Consider the following 16,965-nt stretch of genomic DNA (forward strand, 5'->3'; position numbering starts at 1 on the left):
GGCGCAGCAGAAGGCGCGGGCGGGGGCTCGCGAAGGGCGCGGGCGGGCGCGCGGGCGGGCGCGCGGGCGGGGCGCGCGGGCGCGGCGCGAAGGGGTGGTCGCGAAGGGGGGGGGTCGTGGGCGGGGGTATTGGTTGGGGGGTCAAGGGTGAGGTAGTCTCGAGGGCGAGGTCATGGTCAAAACCGGAAGTAACACCTAGGTGTGAAAAGGTGACCCTCCAGCCGCTGGTCCTAGACCGGAAGGGATGCCCCAGAGGTGGCCTAAACCGGAAGGGATGCTCCAGTGGAAGGCCCTAAACCGGAAGGGATGCTCCAGAAGAAAAGTACACTACTTATATATATAATTAGATGGTTGCTGCGTCATACTGACAATAATTATATGCAGAATATGAAATTATGAGCTGCTTAATGGTGCCTCACTTAATGATAGAGAGCATAAAGAATAAGGAATAATTTAAATTAAAGACACTTAATGTGGAAAATTGCATTTACTTGGATGTATCATTATATACATAACAGTAAATGGACATAGATAATTATTATTTATCAGTTAGACAAGTAGGAATTTGGGACACCTAGGTCGCAAAAATGTCCCCCTTCGATACCTACCACTGTCATATCCACAAGTTGCTCTGGACCTATTAATTACTGATGAAATATACATCACCAGGAATGCTGGTAAATATATAAATTTGTGGACTGTATATTAAATTAAAAAAATGATATATAAACACATTTACATAACAGAAGGAAAATATCTTAATCATAACACTCACCAATTTGACTGGAGATTAATGTGTCATGTACAGGACCCCCCCTTTTGCCTACATTTATGAAAAATTTACTGGCCAGAAATTAAACATAATTTAGACAGCTTATCTGAGGTTCCTGGAGTTGTCCTGTCCTGTCGCCTGATTCTCAAATTATGCAGGAATGCACATCCAACAATTTCGCCTCCTATTTGAGAGGTGTCAGCCCAATTTTAACCTCTAGAGCACGAAAAATTCTTCCCATTATTCACAACGTGTTATTCAATTCAAACAAAATGGCGACTGTCCTCTTTTTAAAAATACACTTTTATTAAATACAATATAGGGCATCTATTTACCTATAAATTACCGTATTTCCGGAAAATATACAGTAGTATTTTCCACACTTCAAGTTATGGAAGAACATAACTCGTAGTACCATTCTCTTAGAAGATAAGTTTTGATAACGATGGAAATATATATTTACCTCAGGCAAGTGGAAAGTAATGTCTGCTGTGAATACATTGAAAAAGACACTGAAAATTTGTTGTGTGTTATTAGAGTGTAGTGATGCTTTCTTTCCATTAGGCTTTTTTCCAGTGTTCTTAATTTGATAATTAGTTCCGTCGAACACAGTGCCTAAGCGAAATTGTAAATTCATGTCGAATTAAGGATAAAATTCTCCTGTTTTCGAAGACTCACTACTTCAGGTCGCACGTGTGTTGTGAACCTTCGGCTCACAACCGAAGGAATCGAGTTAGATCTTGAGGTAGGTGAAGAGCTATGCATGTTTAAGTGCAACAGTTACACCTCTTGGCCTAGCAGTAAATAGGTACCACATTACCATCTTGGTCACCTCTCATTCACTGTCTCCACAGGTATAACACTGGTGGTGGTGGTGTTGCTGCCGTGGGCGGCGCGGACAGAGAAGCAGGGTGCCCACCTGGCGGGCGTGGGCATGATAAGTGCCCTCACAGCCTCTGTGGTGTGTCTTTGTGGCTGTTTGGCCAAGATGGCCGACCAGCATCATGTCGGTAAGATGGATAACTTCTCTTTTTTTTTTTAATATTAGTCTATAAATAATTTTCAGCTTATATAACGAAGACGTTGTAAATTTACCAGAAAGTCAAATAACTGAAAAATAAACTGTAGCAGTAGCAAACAAGTTTTATGATTTGGGAGTATTAGAGCTACATTCTTCCCTATAACTTTAACATTTTCGTTTTATTGTATATTTTTTTAATTACTAATGGTTATAATCATAACCATAGTTTTTAAAGGGGTGGTCTGGTAAGCCAGCGGAAGGCCTCGGTCAGATGACCAAAAGCTCCAGCGGCGGATCATCATACGTCTAAGACCCGCATCTAGAAACACTTGTCCTGTTTCTTGACAACCCTTACCTAACCTTATATATTTCATTACTCTTGTGACTATCATACATAGGGATCTCAGGAGAGGCAGCAGGAGGAAGCAGCAGCAGCAGCAGCAGCAGCAGACTCGACAGCAGATGGTTGGTGTTCGCACGACGGGTGGTGCTGAGGATAAAACGGCGCATCCTGGGGTTCGAAACACTCTATATGAAGATGAAAGTAACGTCCATCTTGGTTAATCAGGTGAGTTGAGACTACAGTAGCAAGACAGATACTGAACTCTGGTTGAGGAACAGGACCATGAGTCTTGGTTATTTATAAGGCCTATCACGAGAAGACGGGGGGGGGGGGATTTAGAATCAATATGTTTAGGGGTAACTGAAGTCTGCAAGTGATAGCCGAAGTCAGACAAGAACATGAAGTTAGAATAGCAAGATTATTATTATAATCAAAAAGAAGCGCTAAGCCACAAGGGCTATACAGCTAGAATAGCAAGAGAATCTAAAATCGATCGTAAAGTGATTTTCCAGATTTAAGAACTATATACCCTAATAATAAATACTGTGAAAGGAGAGTTGCACTCAAACCTGTCTCCAAGCATGATAATGACAGAAACTTGTACTGTATTTAAAAAAAAACTATATATTATATTTCTTCACACAGGATGCAAATGAAATTCAGAAAAATAAAAATTATTGAGCTAATAAAAATAAAGATCACAGTCACTAGTGACTTGCTTTACCAATGTGTTCATTAAAACTGAACAACTTTCTGATTCCGGAAAAACGTAAAGCCATTGGAGAGTTTCTTTAATATATACCTGACTTAACATTGCTAAAATTAATACAGTGTGCCTGAAGGATTTTTGTGGGGGTCAGCGGCCGGGTCCCAGACCAGGCCTTCTATCCATCCTATGTAAAGTCAGCCAAAATTGTTAATATTTATAATGCTTGTTGAAGAAGTCAGTCAGCAAGCTCGGTTTGAAGAGCAATACAGTTATAGTTCAACCATATATTTTTGGATAAGCCTCGCCTTGAATGGAACAGTTTCTGTTTTTGTATTACAAAATGAATATAAATGAGCTGGAAAACATGCAGAGGATTTTTCAATCAAAGACTAAAAACACTGATGCTCTGATAAAGCGGAGAAAGTGGGACGATGGGGGATGAGGAGAATATGATTGGAAACTATTAATAAGTAAAACGGATATAAAGAAAGTGCCGAAAATACCTAACCAAGAGAGAGCTCGCAGTTATGGATCAGCTCAGATTTACGAAGGATTAGAACACTGGTTTGGCAACAGATTTATTTACGAGTGAAACATACTCACATTCCATGACAATAACCATTCACGGGTTCAGTGATTTTCAAAATATATTAATAATAATTTAGAGAGACTTAAAAAATAGGTTAAACAAATATAAAGTGAGAATGGCTGGGTGTAGGTTGAATGAACCCAATACTCCTCTGATTTTATTGTCTAAATCTTTTCACATCATCGTGTGTTTCTCTCTTACCAACAGCTTGTGTTCTTCAGTATGTGTGACCGTGTCCTCATGACGAACCAGCGATTATCGAGTTTGTACACTCTGCTGTTCTTCAACGTGGTGGCTTACTCTGTTTCCTACGTCAAGGTGAGGCAGGGCAACCTTGTTCTCATGAGTGAACAGCGTCAGAATAGTAATTGTGTAGATAAGGATTTTGATATTTTGCCCCAAGCGCCGAGTATATTGGGCAGCGTCACTCATCTTGTAAGTGAACTTTCCATGGTGAGGTGTTTATCTTGGTGTAAATTCCTATTTTAGGGCTTTAAAGTATACTTGTTTTCAGTGTCTGGATAAACTGTGTCCATTATGACTGATGTTCATCCATAACTTTAATACACCAATTCAAGGTCAGGTTAATATTTAGTTAACACGGTAGAGGAAATCTATGTATAATATGGATTTTCCCGCATCTGGGAGATTTTTACCTTTTTTGATTATGATATAACGTAATTCAAACTCATTTTAACGTATTAATTACGTTGATGCCATATATTTCTATGAAAAAAATAAATATATTGGTTGTTGTTATTTACTAAAACTCGTAAACGTACTGATCCATTCCTGCGCACCTCAGGAGCTGGTGGAACGGGAGGACTGGTCTTTGTACGTGAACATTGCAAGGACGTCCACTGTACGTCATCTAGCCCTCTCTGCCACCAAGATCGTACTCGAGTGGACTAAGGCCATCACTTTCATCATCACCGTCGTCTTCATGCTCCTCGTCTTTGGCTTGGAAAAGGGCCTCAAGAACTACTCTCCGACCACAGGTTACCTCCTTGTCACCGGCATCTACTTTATTTCCACCGAGAAAGTCTTCACTGACATGTTCGCAACTTGGCTGGACAATAGAAAGTTTGAATACTTTGAAAGCATGGAGAGTTTCTACTGTCCGGCAATTCTCATATCCTTTCATATCTTTTTATCATCAATAATTACTGTTATTTGCGTCTTTACCGGCAATTTACGACTCATCTTCCTCTCTAGCTTCACAAACATCCGCATTAAGTATCGGGAGCTAAGGGAGGGGTATTTAGAGCCTTTGAAGAAGGAACTATCAACACTGGCAGGGTATCGCGTTGCCAGTCGCTGCGAGGTGAGGGACCATGATGATGTATGCGCCATCTGTCTCACACACATGTCATGCGCTCGCATAACACAGTGCCAACACTTCTTCCATGCTGATTGTTTACGTCGGTGTCTCAAGGAATCTCACAAGTGCCCTATATGTCAGTATAATATCTCATTTTCTTAGTTACAGTTAACCCAACAAGCAGTATCCTTGTCTGTGATAGTTAAATTGAAGTGTTTCAGATATGATAGCATTGGTTTGATTTGATAACTAAGTTATGCGTTTCCTATAGTCGGAAAAAAATTCCTGATAATACTATATATGTATTATTACAGCTAAAGAATTTTTATTTTTTTTAGTATTTGTGCACAAAAATGTCTCTAAATTCTTTGATAATTTTAGTCATGTCCATAATAATGCAAGATGTGAGAACAGTTCTGACGGCGTTTTAAAAAAATGATTAAATATGATAAGTACTTGAGTCAAGCTCATACTTTTTGTCAAGTATTGTTTAAATGTTAACAAGATGGAATCTATACATAATAGAGTCTGACTTCAACACACATGATTTTGTTATATGTATGCCTGGCTTCGTACAGACAGATTATGCTCATGCCTTTACAAATTTTATAGCCATTAGAGATTATATATTCACACACATTAAGAGGATAAATTTGGACGTAAATATACGCTTAAGTGCAAGGTATAAAATATATAACAAACAAGTCTACCTAGGCTAGCTGTGCAAACCCTACTTTGTATGGTTACGTTATTATTATTATGGGAAAGAGTTAACATGTCTGGGAAATGAGAGGAAATCAGATTTGATCCAAGGAAAGGAAAATTAACTCGCATGAAGGCACCCAAACTTTGAAAGTACCATCGTTTTGTGTGAGGGATGGTGCTTTCAGCCTGCACAAGCGGATGTATATTTGGTGAGAAGGAATGCTAGGTGTTTTCTAAACAAACCTTGTGTAGAGCTCAAAGTTTCTTTGCAGTATGGACAATAGTGTCTTCTCTGGTATAGGGAAGTGCTGCTGTTATCATCTTCGGTATAGATTATGAATCTCACTCTCATTCTGAGTTTTTTTTCGCCATGTTTTCCTTTAACAAATGGAGTTTGAATTGCTTTTCTTTAAGGGTTATCGTAGGTTTGAATGAGGGTTATGATTCCAGTAAGGGAAACAGTTTTAGTGGCTGTCTCTAGAACACTGTTCAATTCTTTTCGCATGCTAAGTGCTTTAGTTGACCGAGTTGTTCGAATGTGATCCTTGTGGCCTTGCTATGCTTTTCTTCAAGCCCTCCAAACCAAGTAGCATTCGTGGTTACAATTATAACCAAAATTTTAAAAGGGGTGGACTAGTAAACCAGCGGAAGACCTCGGTTAGATGACCAAAAGCTCCAGCTACGGGTCATCATATGACTAAGATCCGCGTCAGGAAACACTTTTCCTGTTTCTTGACCACCCTTACCTAACCTCCAAACCTTGTAGCTTGTTTCTGTTTTAAAATATTATTTATCATTACTGAAGACACACTTAAATATTTTTCTTATAGTCCCTTAGGAATATGAATAAACGAATGTATATCAGTAGCGAACTTACCACAAATGTACATAAGTAGAAAATTTATCACAGATGTATACGGAAAGACCTTGCCACAAATATATATCGGTAGAGAGCCCACTAGAAATGTATATCAGGAGGGAACTTAACAGCCATATTTATATAGATATGCACCCGCTTTCTATATACAGAATTGTACCGACAGTTTATATAGGCCTGTATAACCGGTATTCATACAGAAATCCACAACAAATACTACCAGCATGTAGATCTTTCTACGGCTGAGATTTGTATATAAATGTGTAGATATTTGTGGTTACCCAGGAAGCTATCTTGACACTTATCCCGACGCTTGTCAGTAACCGATTCTCAATAATTAAAATGTTATATGTACATAAAACCTGCCCTTTGAAAGATATTTTTATTAATTTCCCCCCCTAGCTGGTTAATATAAATCAGTAAAATTTACAATTTATCGTACAGTATATTGTGCATAATTGCAATAAATCTTTGTGATTCACTTTCCATTGCCACTGTTGCTTGTAAATGGAATAAAAAAAATCGTTGTCTGTGGATTATGGGAAAACTTCAAGTCAGAATGATGTTATTTGATTTGTACCACAGGGACGAGGATACCTTGGTGCTAGTGAAGGGCTCTTGATCTAAGGAACTGGGCCTACACTCTCTTTCCTCGGATCAAATCGGATTGCCTCCCATTCCTCAGGTGAGGAACCTACAATAATCCCAACAGAAGAGGACGTAAACAGAGGGATTTAGCGTAAAATCAACGATTACAATAATAATACTTATTAATATTAATACTATTTATTGCATAAAAATAAATTTGGTAACCTTTCATTTGATAATGCCAGGTAAAAAAAAATCATGGGATATGCAGAGGATCTGACATCAAAATATATGAACTGTATCCTTCTAACACTTGCTGTGTTCCTTGTGAGAGAGTGCCTGCGCTCTGAAGGACGGGTGGCGATATTTGCAGTTTTGAACTGGCAAAGACGCTGATGGAGTGAGTGATGGTGAGAGTGTTTCTGTTTGTTTTTTGTAACAGCTTGTTCTCACCAATAGCTTAAGAAGTTAGTTATAACACGCTGCAATTATTCATAAATCAGCCACTGAACATGGGCATTAAAATCAATGTTGGTTTTAATTATTTTATTGAAGAAAATGAGCAAGTACTGGCTTAAAAGTATGACAACGTAAACACGGGAGCGCTTATATATGTGATCAATGCTGACTATTAATTAGTTCTAGCGCTGAATAACCCCTACGGGTTTCAGCGCACTTGTGTTAAAACAATGAACAAATAATAATGCATAAACCATACCCCCGGCTGGGATTGAACCCGCGGGGGTATGGTTTGTTTGCAATCGTGTCATTACGATTTCTTGAGTCAGTAATAATGCATAACTTTTGACGATTCGCGGACATAGGACTGCACAAGTGGTGGTCGATGGTTCGTCAGGAGGGACGACGACTGAAGCAGGTCGTGCATCACAGGGTCTTGATCACTAGCTAGGTCAACCACTGGAGTGTGTCTGCTTGGGTCCCATCCCCCACTGCAACCACTGTAGTGTGTCTGCTTGGGTCCCATCCCCACTGCAACCATTGGAGTGAGTTCGCTTGGGTCCCATCCCCACTGCAACCACTAGTGTGTCTGCTTGGGTCCCATCCCCACTGCAACCATTGGAGTGTGTTCGCTTGGGTCCCATCCCCACTGCAACCACTAGTGTGTCTGCTTGGGTCCCATCCCCACTGCAACCACTGGAGTGTGTTTGCTTGGGTCCCATCCCCACTACAACCACTAGTGTATTTGTTTTGGGTCCCATCCAGACTGTAATCACTGGAGTATCCTTGCTTGGGTCCCATCCCCACTGCAACCACATGAGTCTTCTTGCTTGGGTCTTCCCCAGCTGCAATATTCAACATGTCTTACGTCTACATACTTCTCAGTGTATATCACAACTGTTGAGGATATTTAAACAATTTCATTTTAATAATTGGCTCATTTTTATATAACAGTTAGCAGTCAGTGGTCTTAGAATGCTAAGCGAATCTCACACCGGAATCATCTGGGCATTCTTATTATTGTTGTGAAAATTTTCAAACACTAATTAATTTATAAGAGCAAATTAATACAAATTCAATATACATCAAGGATGCCAGATTTGAAAATGGCCCTCTCTTATTCGATAAAAAAAAATTCAGAAAGTTTGAAAGTTTGTTTTCTGTCTCGTTGCAAATGACTAACACTCTGGGAATAATATTTTCAACGACATCTGAGATTTCTCAAAAAGAGCCCAACACTAGCTTGGAAAACTGTGGCAATACTTGGCAATTACTCCACAGCTACGATGTATCCAAGATACCAGCGTATACACAGAGAGGTGCATATCGGTGATATACACCCAAGTTTCGATGTTGTTATGAACGCTGTGTTTAGCATTCAGTGGAAGCTGTGAGTGCAGTGGAAGGGCCCACGCTACCTGATGCAGTGATGGTCCAAACCTTCAAGGAATACTCGGTGCAGGGGTCCAGATTCGTTATTTCCTTCTCCACCACGAAGGGCAGAGAGGTACCTGGTACATGGGTGATGGTCTCGCTGTTCGTCTCGCCTGAAGGGTTTGTCCATTCCAGCTCGTAGGAGTCGACACACCTGCTGTTGTTTTCCGGGGTCCACCAAGCGACAGTCAGTGACGTGGTAGTCGCGTCTCGCACCACGAACGATTGAGGCTCGGTTGGGACATCCTCGTCCGTGGTGTCATTAACTACTGCCCAACTACTTGCCTGTAACTCACTTGACCTAGCGCAAACCTTTATCTCGTAATGGGTGCAAGCGTCTAAGTTATCAAAAGTGTAGCCCCGCTGCTGGTAGAACAAGAACTCTGACCCCTTCGTCACGTCGTCTAACTCGACAATCGAGTTGACGTATTCAGCGACGCACTGTGGGCTATCCGACGGAGGGTCAAAGTCGATCTCGATGCTGTGGGCCGTTTTACTGGTGACTATCAAATTCTCTGGTGTACCAGGTGCTGAAGGGAGAGAGAGAAACCATATTTAAGGATCCTGCAACGCATCTGACTGGAAATACATGGAGATGTGACTAGAGTTAAGACTTTTACAACCAATTCTCACAAGTACCACAGCATCTCGGGCTGAAGCTTTGCCCCTCCACTATCACCACCCTCGCCATCATAACAGGGTGGAGAAGGAAGGAAGGGGGGAAGGGAGAAAGAAGCAGGACTCACCGATGTCGAGGGTCCTCCTGGTCTGCCATACAGCAGTACTGTAGTAGTCAGAGTAGCTGGCGGCGGTGACGGAGACAAAATAATCGACGCACGGAAGCAGGTCCGTCAGCGTCACCGACGGCTCAGTCACCACCTCACACTTTTCGGTCACCTCCTGTGGTAGAGACGGTGTTGTAAAGTTAACCAGTTTAACAGAAGAGAGAAAGAGAGGAGGGACGATAATGTGCTGCAGGAAAGTGTACACAGTATATCCATAAATTTTTTGTAACAGGTGTTTTGATAAGTGGTGAGGCTGACCTCCTCATCGTAGTAACAGATCTTGAAGTGGTCAACACAGATGATGGCTGCCTCCCAGGTGACCTCCATGGATACAGTAGTGACCTCCTTCGTCGCCAGCTCCCACACGGGGTCAGGATCTGCCAGAGGGCAAGGGAAAGACGCTCTTAATGACAAGTATAAGAGAGCAAAAAATTCACTTCCATTATACCTAAACAGTGATCAGGTGTAAAATACTTTGGTGAATCAAAACAACTGAAGGTGAGCCTAAGAGATGGCAAGATTATTCACGATTGGAGAGAAAGCGCCGGTAAGTTCAAAACTACTCGGCAACAGCTCAAATTCATATGGGCCATTCAACGCAAGGAGTGGTGGAAGTTCGATCCTCCATCCACAAAACGCAGTCTTATGTCTCCTTTGTCTACGTAAAGATCGAACCTGATAGCCTCATTTTTCCCAAGCTCTGTAAAACCCCTACGGGTTCAGCGTTTCTCTACAATTAGAATAATAGCAATCAGTGTTGTGCCAAACGTTTTTAATGCTTCGCTTTCCTCCATATTTGTTCTTTCCTCCCTCTATACTTGTCCTTCTCCCCTTCCGTACTTTTTCTTCCTTTCCTCCCTCCATACTTGTCCCTTCCTCATCAGGCTCTGATCCACCAGGAGGCCTGGTCACAGACCGGGCCGCGGGGGCGTTGACCCCCGGAACTCTCTCCAGGTCATCCAGGTCCTCCCACTATACGTATCTTTCCCTGCCTCCGTACTTATCCCGGCTTCCGAACTTTTCCGTTTCCGTACTTATCCCTCCCTGCCTCCGTACTTGTCTCTGCTGTGGCTGAGTCACTCTGAACAGAGGGTCCCAGAGAGTCGTCCCAGGCGATGGCGACCACCTCGATGGTGTAGTTGGTACATGGCTCCAGGTTGTAGATGGTGAAGGTGTTGTCACTGTCAGCGGCCACCATATGTACCTCGCGCTGCTGCTTCATCAGGAGCTCTGTCAATGCACTGGTCACCTTCACGGTGATGGAGACAGCGAATCTGTGAGAGGAATGAAGATGGTTTCAAGAGATTATCAGTAAAATGAGCACAAGAGTAGATGAGCGGCAGTAAAACAGATGAAGAAATGATTAACCACTTTTAGTAATAATAATAATAATAATAATAATAATAATCTACGTGAAAGCGTTAAACCTTCGTGGGTCTATCAAGGAAAGGATTAATAGACTCTTCATACTCCGTCTGATAACACGAAATAGAAAAAAAACTCGTTAAAGAAACACTTGATCCAAGGACTCAGAACTACATTTCTACTCTCCTTTGATTAAGCCTGATTACCTGTCATTACCCAGGTAATGAGAGGTAATCAGAAGTCTCAGGACTTCCCAGTGGAAATAATAACAGCAAAGGACCTACTTTTGAATACAGTGAGCGTTCTCCAAGGGGTTGTCCCAAGTGACAGTGATGGCGTCTGGTAGTGACAAAGCCGTCTGAACGTTTCTTGGCAGTCCAGGAGCTGGTGTGGAGAAAGAATAGAGTTAAGGTGTGATATTAGTGGTAGTGATGCTCGTACTGGTGGTGATAATGTTGGTGATGGTGGTATTGGTAGTGGTAGTGGTGTTGACAATGGAGATGGTGGTATTATTGCTGATGAAACTTGATGATAAATTAATTGTGCTGAATATTTCTAAATATGAAAATCTGCACACACAGAAGTATCACATAGTAAGGTGACAGAGAAGACAGACATGAATGACACTACCAATTAGAGATTTTGAGAGGTTTTTACAAAACAGAAGTGATATAAGAAGGGCAGAGTATATAGAGAGTAAAAGAAAGGTGAAGAGAGTGGTGAGAGAGTGCAAAAGGAGAGCAAATGACAGAGTGGGAGAGGCACTGTCAAGAAATTTTAATGAAAATAAGAATAAAAAAATTGGAGTGAGATAAACAGGTCAAGAGAGCCTAGGGAACGTATGGATTTGTCAGTTAAAAACAGAGTAGGGGAGTTAGTAGATGGGGAGCTGGAGGTATTGGGTAGATGGCAGGAATATTTTGAGGAACTTTTAAATGTCGATGAAGAAAGGGTGGCAGTAATTTCATGCACTGGCCAAGGAGGTATAACATCTTTTAGGAGTGAGGAAGAGCAGGATGTGAGTGTGGGAGGGAGGTGCATGAGGCATTACTTAGAATGAAAGGGGATAAAACAGCTGGATCTGATGGGATCATGACAGAAATGTTAACAGCTGAGGGATATAGTGTTGGAGTGGTTGGTGTTTTTGTTTAATAAATGTATGAAAGAAGGGAAGGTACCTAGGGATTGGCAGAGAGCGTGTATAGTTCCTTTATATTAAGGGAAGGGGGACAAAAGAGATTGCAAAAATTATAGGGGAATAAGTTTGCTGAGTATACCAGGTAAAGTGTATTGAAAGAATTAGAGGTAAGACAGAGACCAGGATTGCAGATGAGCAAGGAGGCTTTAGAATGGGCAGGGGATGTGTAGATCAAGTGTTTACATTGAAGCATATATGCAAACAGTATTTAGATAAAGATAGGAAAATTTCCATTGCATTTATGGGTTTAGAAAAGGCATATGACAGTGGATAGGGGAGCAATGTGGCAGATGTTGCAAGTGTATGGAATAGGTGGTAAGTTACTAAATGCTGTAGAGTTTTATGAGGATAGTGAGGTTCAGGTTAGGGTGTGTAGGAAAGAGGGAGATTACTTTCCAGTAAAAGTAGGTCTTGGACAAGGATATGTAATGTCACCATGGATGTTTAATATATTTATAAATGAGGTTGTAAAAGAAGTAAATGCTAGGGTGTTGGGGAGAGGGGTGGGATTAAATTATGGGGAATCAAATACAAAATGGGAATTGACACAGTTACTTTTTGCTGATGATACTGTGCTTGTGGGAGATTCTAAAGAAAAGTTGCAAAGGTTAGTGGACGAGTTTGGGAGGGTGTGTAAAGGTAGAAAGTTGAAAGTGAACATAAAAAAGAGTAAGGTGGTGCAGGTATCAAAAGATTTAGGTAAAGAAAAATTGGATTTCACATTGGAGGGAGGAAGAATGGAAGAAGTGAATGTACGAGAATATAGTGGTACCAACACTCTTACATGGGTGTGAAGCATGGGCTGTAAATGCTGCAGGGGAGGCGGTTGGAGGCAGTGATGTCCTGTCTAAGGGCAATGTGTGGTGTAAATATTTTGCAGAGAATTTGTAGTGTGGAAATTAGGATGTGTGAGTTACTAAAAGTATTAGTCAGAGAGCTGAAGAAGGGTTGTTGAGGTGGTTTGGTCATTTAGAGAGAATGGAACAAAGTAGAATGACTTGGAGAGCGTATAAATCTGAGGGGGAAAAAGAGGCGGGGTAGGGGTTGTCCTCGAAAAAGTTGGAGGGGTAAAGGAGGTTTTGTGGGCGAGGGGCTTGGATTTCCAGCAAGGGTGCATGAGCGTGTTAGAGAGGAGTGAATGGAGACGAATGATTTTTGGGTCCTGACGAGTTGTTGGAGTGTGAGCAGGGTACTATTTTGTGAAGGGATTCAGGGAAACCGGGGGTTTGGGATATTGGCAGTTTGAAGGGACATCTAAATTGTTGTATCTGAGCGCTTCTGCAAAGACAGTGATTATGTATGAGTGATGATGAAAGTGTTGAATGATGAAAGTTTTTCCTTTCTTTCTGAGTCACCCTGCCTCGGTGGGAAACGGCCGACGTGTTAAAAAAATTACTGCAACAGACGGCTAAGCTCTGCAGTAACGACTCTGAAGAGACAATATAGAAGGGATAACAGAATAAAAAAACAGAAGAGTAATAACAGCAGTTGCTTACAATCCACCATCGACAACAAACTTACAGAGATATGAGTATAAAGACAACAACAGGGCAGTGAAGCCTGGGAGAAGCACCATCAAGAGGTAGTGGAACAAAAGCAAAACTACTGAATACTTGAAACTTGAATCATGAGGATAGCGACTGAGAAAACTGGATATCACATGAAGGATCAAAAAATTTGCGAGAAAAACTAACTGAAACAGTAATGAGGAAGTCTGTAATGCAACATGTTAAAGACACTATGATGATACGAGGAGAGAATGTCTCGGTAAGATTGGATCTGTTCTTCATGAAGGAAATTGTCTATGAAGAGGAACCATGAACTAAATTGTCTAAAGTTTTGGCTACATGAAAGAAGTAGTACGAAGACAAGTGTGTGTAGAGAGATGCAAGAAAATACAAACCATAGGAGAGATAAACAGAAATGAGAGTTTCTGAATGGAGTACAGTTGGAAACAAATCGAAGGAAAAAAATACACGAGATAACAGATAGAGAGCTCAAGGAAACCCCAAACATGTTTGTACAAACAAGGAGAACAGGAAATATAAATGATAGAGTTCATGGTTTATAATGAAGTGTAATGTGATAAAGCTAAAAGTCAACTGTATAAAACATACAAAAAATGGAGATAATAGAAAACAAGGAACTAAACAGACGCGCTATTAATGATTTTGAATAGATAAGAATGGGGTCAGAAAGGCAATCAGAAAATGATATATGAGTAAATACTTAAAATAGAACCGAAGAGGACCTGCCTCGTATGGGCAAGTAGGCCTGCTGCAGTGTTCCTTCTTTCTTATGTTCTTAAGATGAGGCATAACCGCTTAAGAAGAAAGATGACAGTAAAGGCAGGAGAAGTAGTAAATTATTCTATTCCTATTATTAATGTAGAGAGTTATTAGCTCAGGATAACTCATGATAGCCAGTGTGTAGAATTTGAGTCCTCTTCCCCAGGATGCTTTCCGGAACTGCTAGGTGAACAAGGGCAGTAGGTGTAAGGAAACATGCTTAACGTTTCCACTTGCCCAGAGATCAAACCCGGGTCCTGTGAGCCGGACACATTACCATACTGCCAAGAGGAAAATAAATCGAATGGATTGAGAGGAAGAAGCGAAAGCGCTCCTAAGATGACGGGCAGCAAAAAACTATAAATGTTATCAAAAAACAAAAGAGGAAATGGACAGGAAGCACTGAACTATGAACCACCTTCGCTTACTAGCCTACTAGTTAAAGTACTAAATATACATAAAAAAGAGAATAATATACCACCTAATTAGTTTATTTATAACAATTTTTTTTAAAGCCTAAAATGCAGCCAGACTAATACAGAATGACCGACTGGTTGATTAACTTGACAGACTTACGAGCTAGAATGGTCTCGACGTCGAAGATGAGGGAGGAAGCGCTGGTCAGACCTGTAGGGGACAGACTGGTGACGTTCACCTCGTATTGAGTACAAGCTTCCAGCCCAAGCATGTCGTAGCTGGTGGCACTTGTCTGTTCACACACTCTTGACCCTACGGAATCTACTGCCTTGTAGCACACCTGGGTAACACAGAGTGGGGGTGAGTGTTCGGCTCTACGGGGGCAGGATCAACACGGGGGAAAAAGGAATGCCCCGTCTTCCCCGGCGACAAAGAAAAAATAGAATTTGATAGCGCATGATGTGACAGCCACTGGATACCCGAAGGCGAACCAGAGTATTAAGGTGCTACTCACATAACAAACCACTGCTGCGAAATCCACTACATAATTAGTGGCTTCTGTTGTGCCTTCCAATATTTTATTACATGTAAACTACATTATTTCTACAACATAAAAAATAAAAATTGTATTTACTGTAAAATATTCAAGTGCATCGTGAGTTATGTAGCCCTAATAAGTCGAACTCTATCCCTAACTGATGCTCATTCAATGGTCACCAAAATCTTTAGTTTTCCTTTAACCTGACTTAATGTTCCATGCACTTAACATGTCTTACTTTTATCTTACTTGGAGTTTCAAGGGTTTCACTTCAACCTTACTTAATGTTACTTTGTCCAAACAGGTTCCACTTAAATCTTATTTACAATAACATGGTACCAATTAAGTTCTACTTTGTGCCCCACGATTTCAATACTACCAACTTGAGACCTACTTGATACTGGCTGATACATTTGGAGTTAATTGCCGCCCAGGTGATGGTGGCTGTGTTGGCTTCTATAGACACCACCACGCCATCTTGGGGAGTGCCAGGCACTGGAGAAGACAGCAGAGCATCACCATATGCACTAAGTATTTACGTAGAAGCTTTAAACTAGCAGAGCTTATCCGACTCGAACTTGACTATCTCCCATTGCCCCAGGATCTGACGCTCTCCCCCATTAATGTAATGTAATTCAGATTGTTATATTAGCAGGTAGAACTCAAAGACTGGGCATTTAAGAAAAAATATCTAGGCTGAAAGGCTCTACATTTTATACAGCGCTAAAGAATTGCTTGACTCCCATTTTCACAATAACGTGTGAGATTTTGATAGAAATACAACTTTTAAAGAGGACAAATATTGTGTACGAATGGTATATAATACCGACAAGATGAGAGTAAGACACATGTGCAACATCTACAATAAAGATACCCAGATGTTGCACATGTGTCTTACTCTCATCTTGTCGGTATTATATACCATTCGTACACAACTTGTCAGACACTGCAACATCATGGAATCTTAATTCTGAGGACATGTACATAACCTTCAACGTCTACAATAAAGATACCCAGATGTTGCACATGTGTCTTACTCTCAGGACAAATATTCTTAAAGCTCATCTTCTAAAATGCACATTATTTTATGATAAATTAGACACATGTGCAACTCTTGGGTATCTTTATTGAGGAAACGTTTCGCCACACAGTGGCTTCATCAGTCCATACAAAGGAGAATCTTGAAGAACTGGAGGAGAATGAGGTAATCAGTCCCTCAACCTTGAGTCGATGTGGTCAGTCCATCAGTCTTGAATAGATTGATGGACTGACCACATCGACTCAAGGTTGAGGGACGGATTACCTCATTCTCCTCCTGTTCTTCAAGATTCTCCTTTGTATGGACTGATGAAGCCACTGTGTGGAGAAACGTTTCCTCAATAAAGATACCCAAGAGTTGCACATGTGTCTAATTTATCAACATGTCGGTTCTCTGAACCATTCATCTACAAACATTATTTTATGCTGTAGGGGAAGGTTAAATATAGACACTACACTCAGTGGTAGTGATATTTTCTTCCATATGAAGAACATATAACGTCATTTTTGCACAAACA

The 16,965-nt window shown here is 41.0% G+C and overlaps 2 protein-coding genes across 2 annotated transcripts in view; one reads left to right on the plus strand and one right to left on the minus strand.

Annotated features, from left to right (window-relative positions):
- Positions 1 to 1,626: 1,626 nt before the first annotated feature.
- LOC128686197 (uncharacterized) lies at positions 1,627 to 6,712 on the plus strand (the record flags this gene model as incomplete). The annotated part of the gene is given in 4 exon segments (XM_053773021.2): positions 1,627 to 1,782; positions 2,192 to 2,361; positions 3,642 to 3,752; positions 4,240 to 6,712. Coding segments are annotated over 4 exon segments (1,115 nt in total), but the record flags the coding sequence as incomplete, so codon positions are not given.
- A 1,590-nt stretch (positions 6,713 to 8,302) lies between these two features.
- The window catches only part of LOC128686196 (von Willebrand factor A domain-containing protein 7), a 37,773-nt gene continuing 29,110 nt past the window's right edge, over positions 8,303 to 16,965 (minus strand). The window contains exons 20-26 of the mRNA XM_053773017.2: positions 15,804 to 15,904; positions 15,031 to 15,211; positions 11,253 to 11,352; positions 10,660 to 10,877; positions 9,862 to 9,980; positions 9,565 to 9,718; positions 8,303 to 9,348 (exon numbers count right to left, since the gene is read on the minus strand). Coding sequence (XP_053628992.1) covers positions 8,756 to 9,348; positions 9,565 to 9,718; positions 9,862 to 9,980; positions 10,660 to 10,877; positions 11,253 to 11,352; positions 15,031 to 15,211; positions 15,804 to 15,904 — 1,466 coding nt within the window. The 3' untranslated portion in view covers positions 8,303 to 8,755. The remainder of the gene's footprint in view (positions 9,349 to 9,564; positions 9,719 to 9,861; positions 9,981 to 10,659; positions 10,878 to 11,252; positions 11,353 to 15,030; positions 15,212 to 15,803; positions 15,905 to 16,965) is intronic.

Source organism: Cherax quadricarinatus, chromosome 9, assembly GCF_038502225.1.
Source record: "Cherax quadricarinatus isolate ZL_2023a chromosome 9, ASM3850222v1, whole genome shotgun sequence".
NCBI lineage: Eukaryota > Metazoa > Arthropoda > Malacostraca > Decapoda > Parastacidae > Cherax > Cherax quadricarinatus.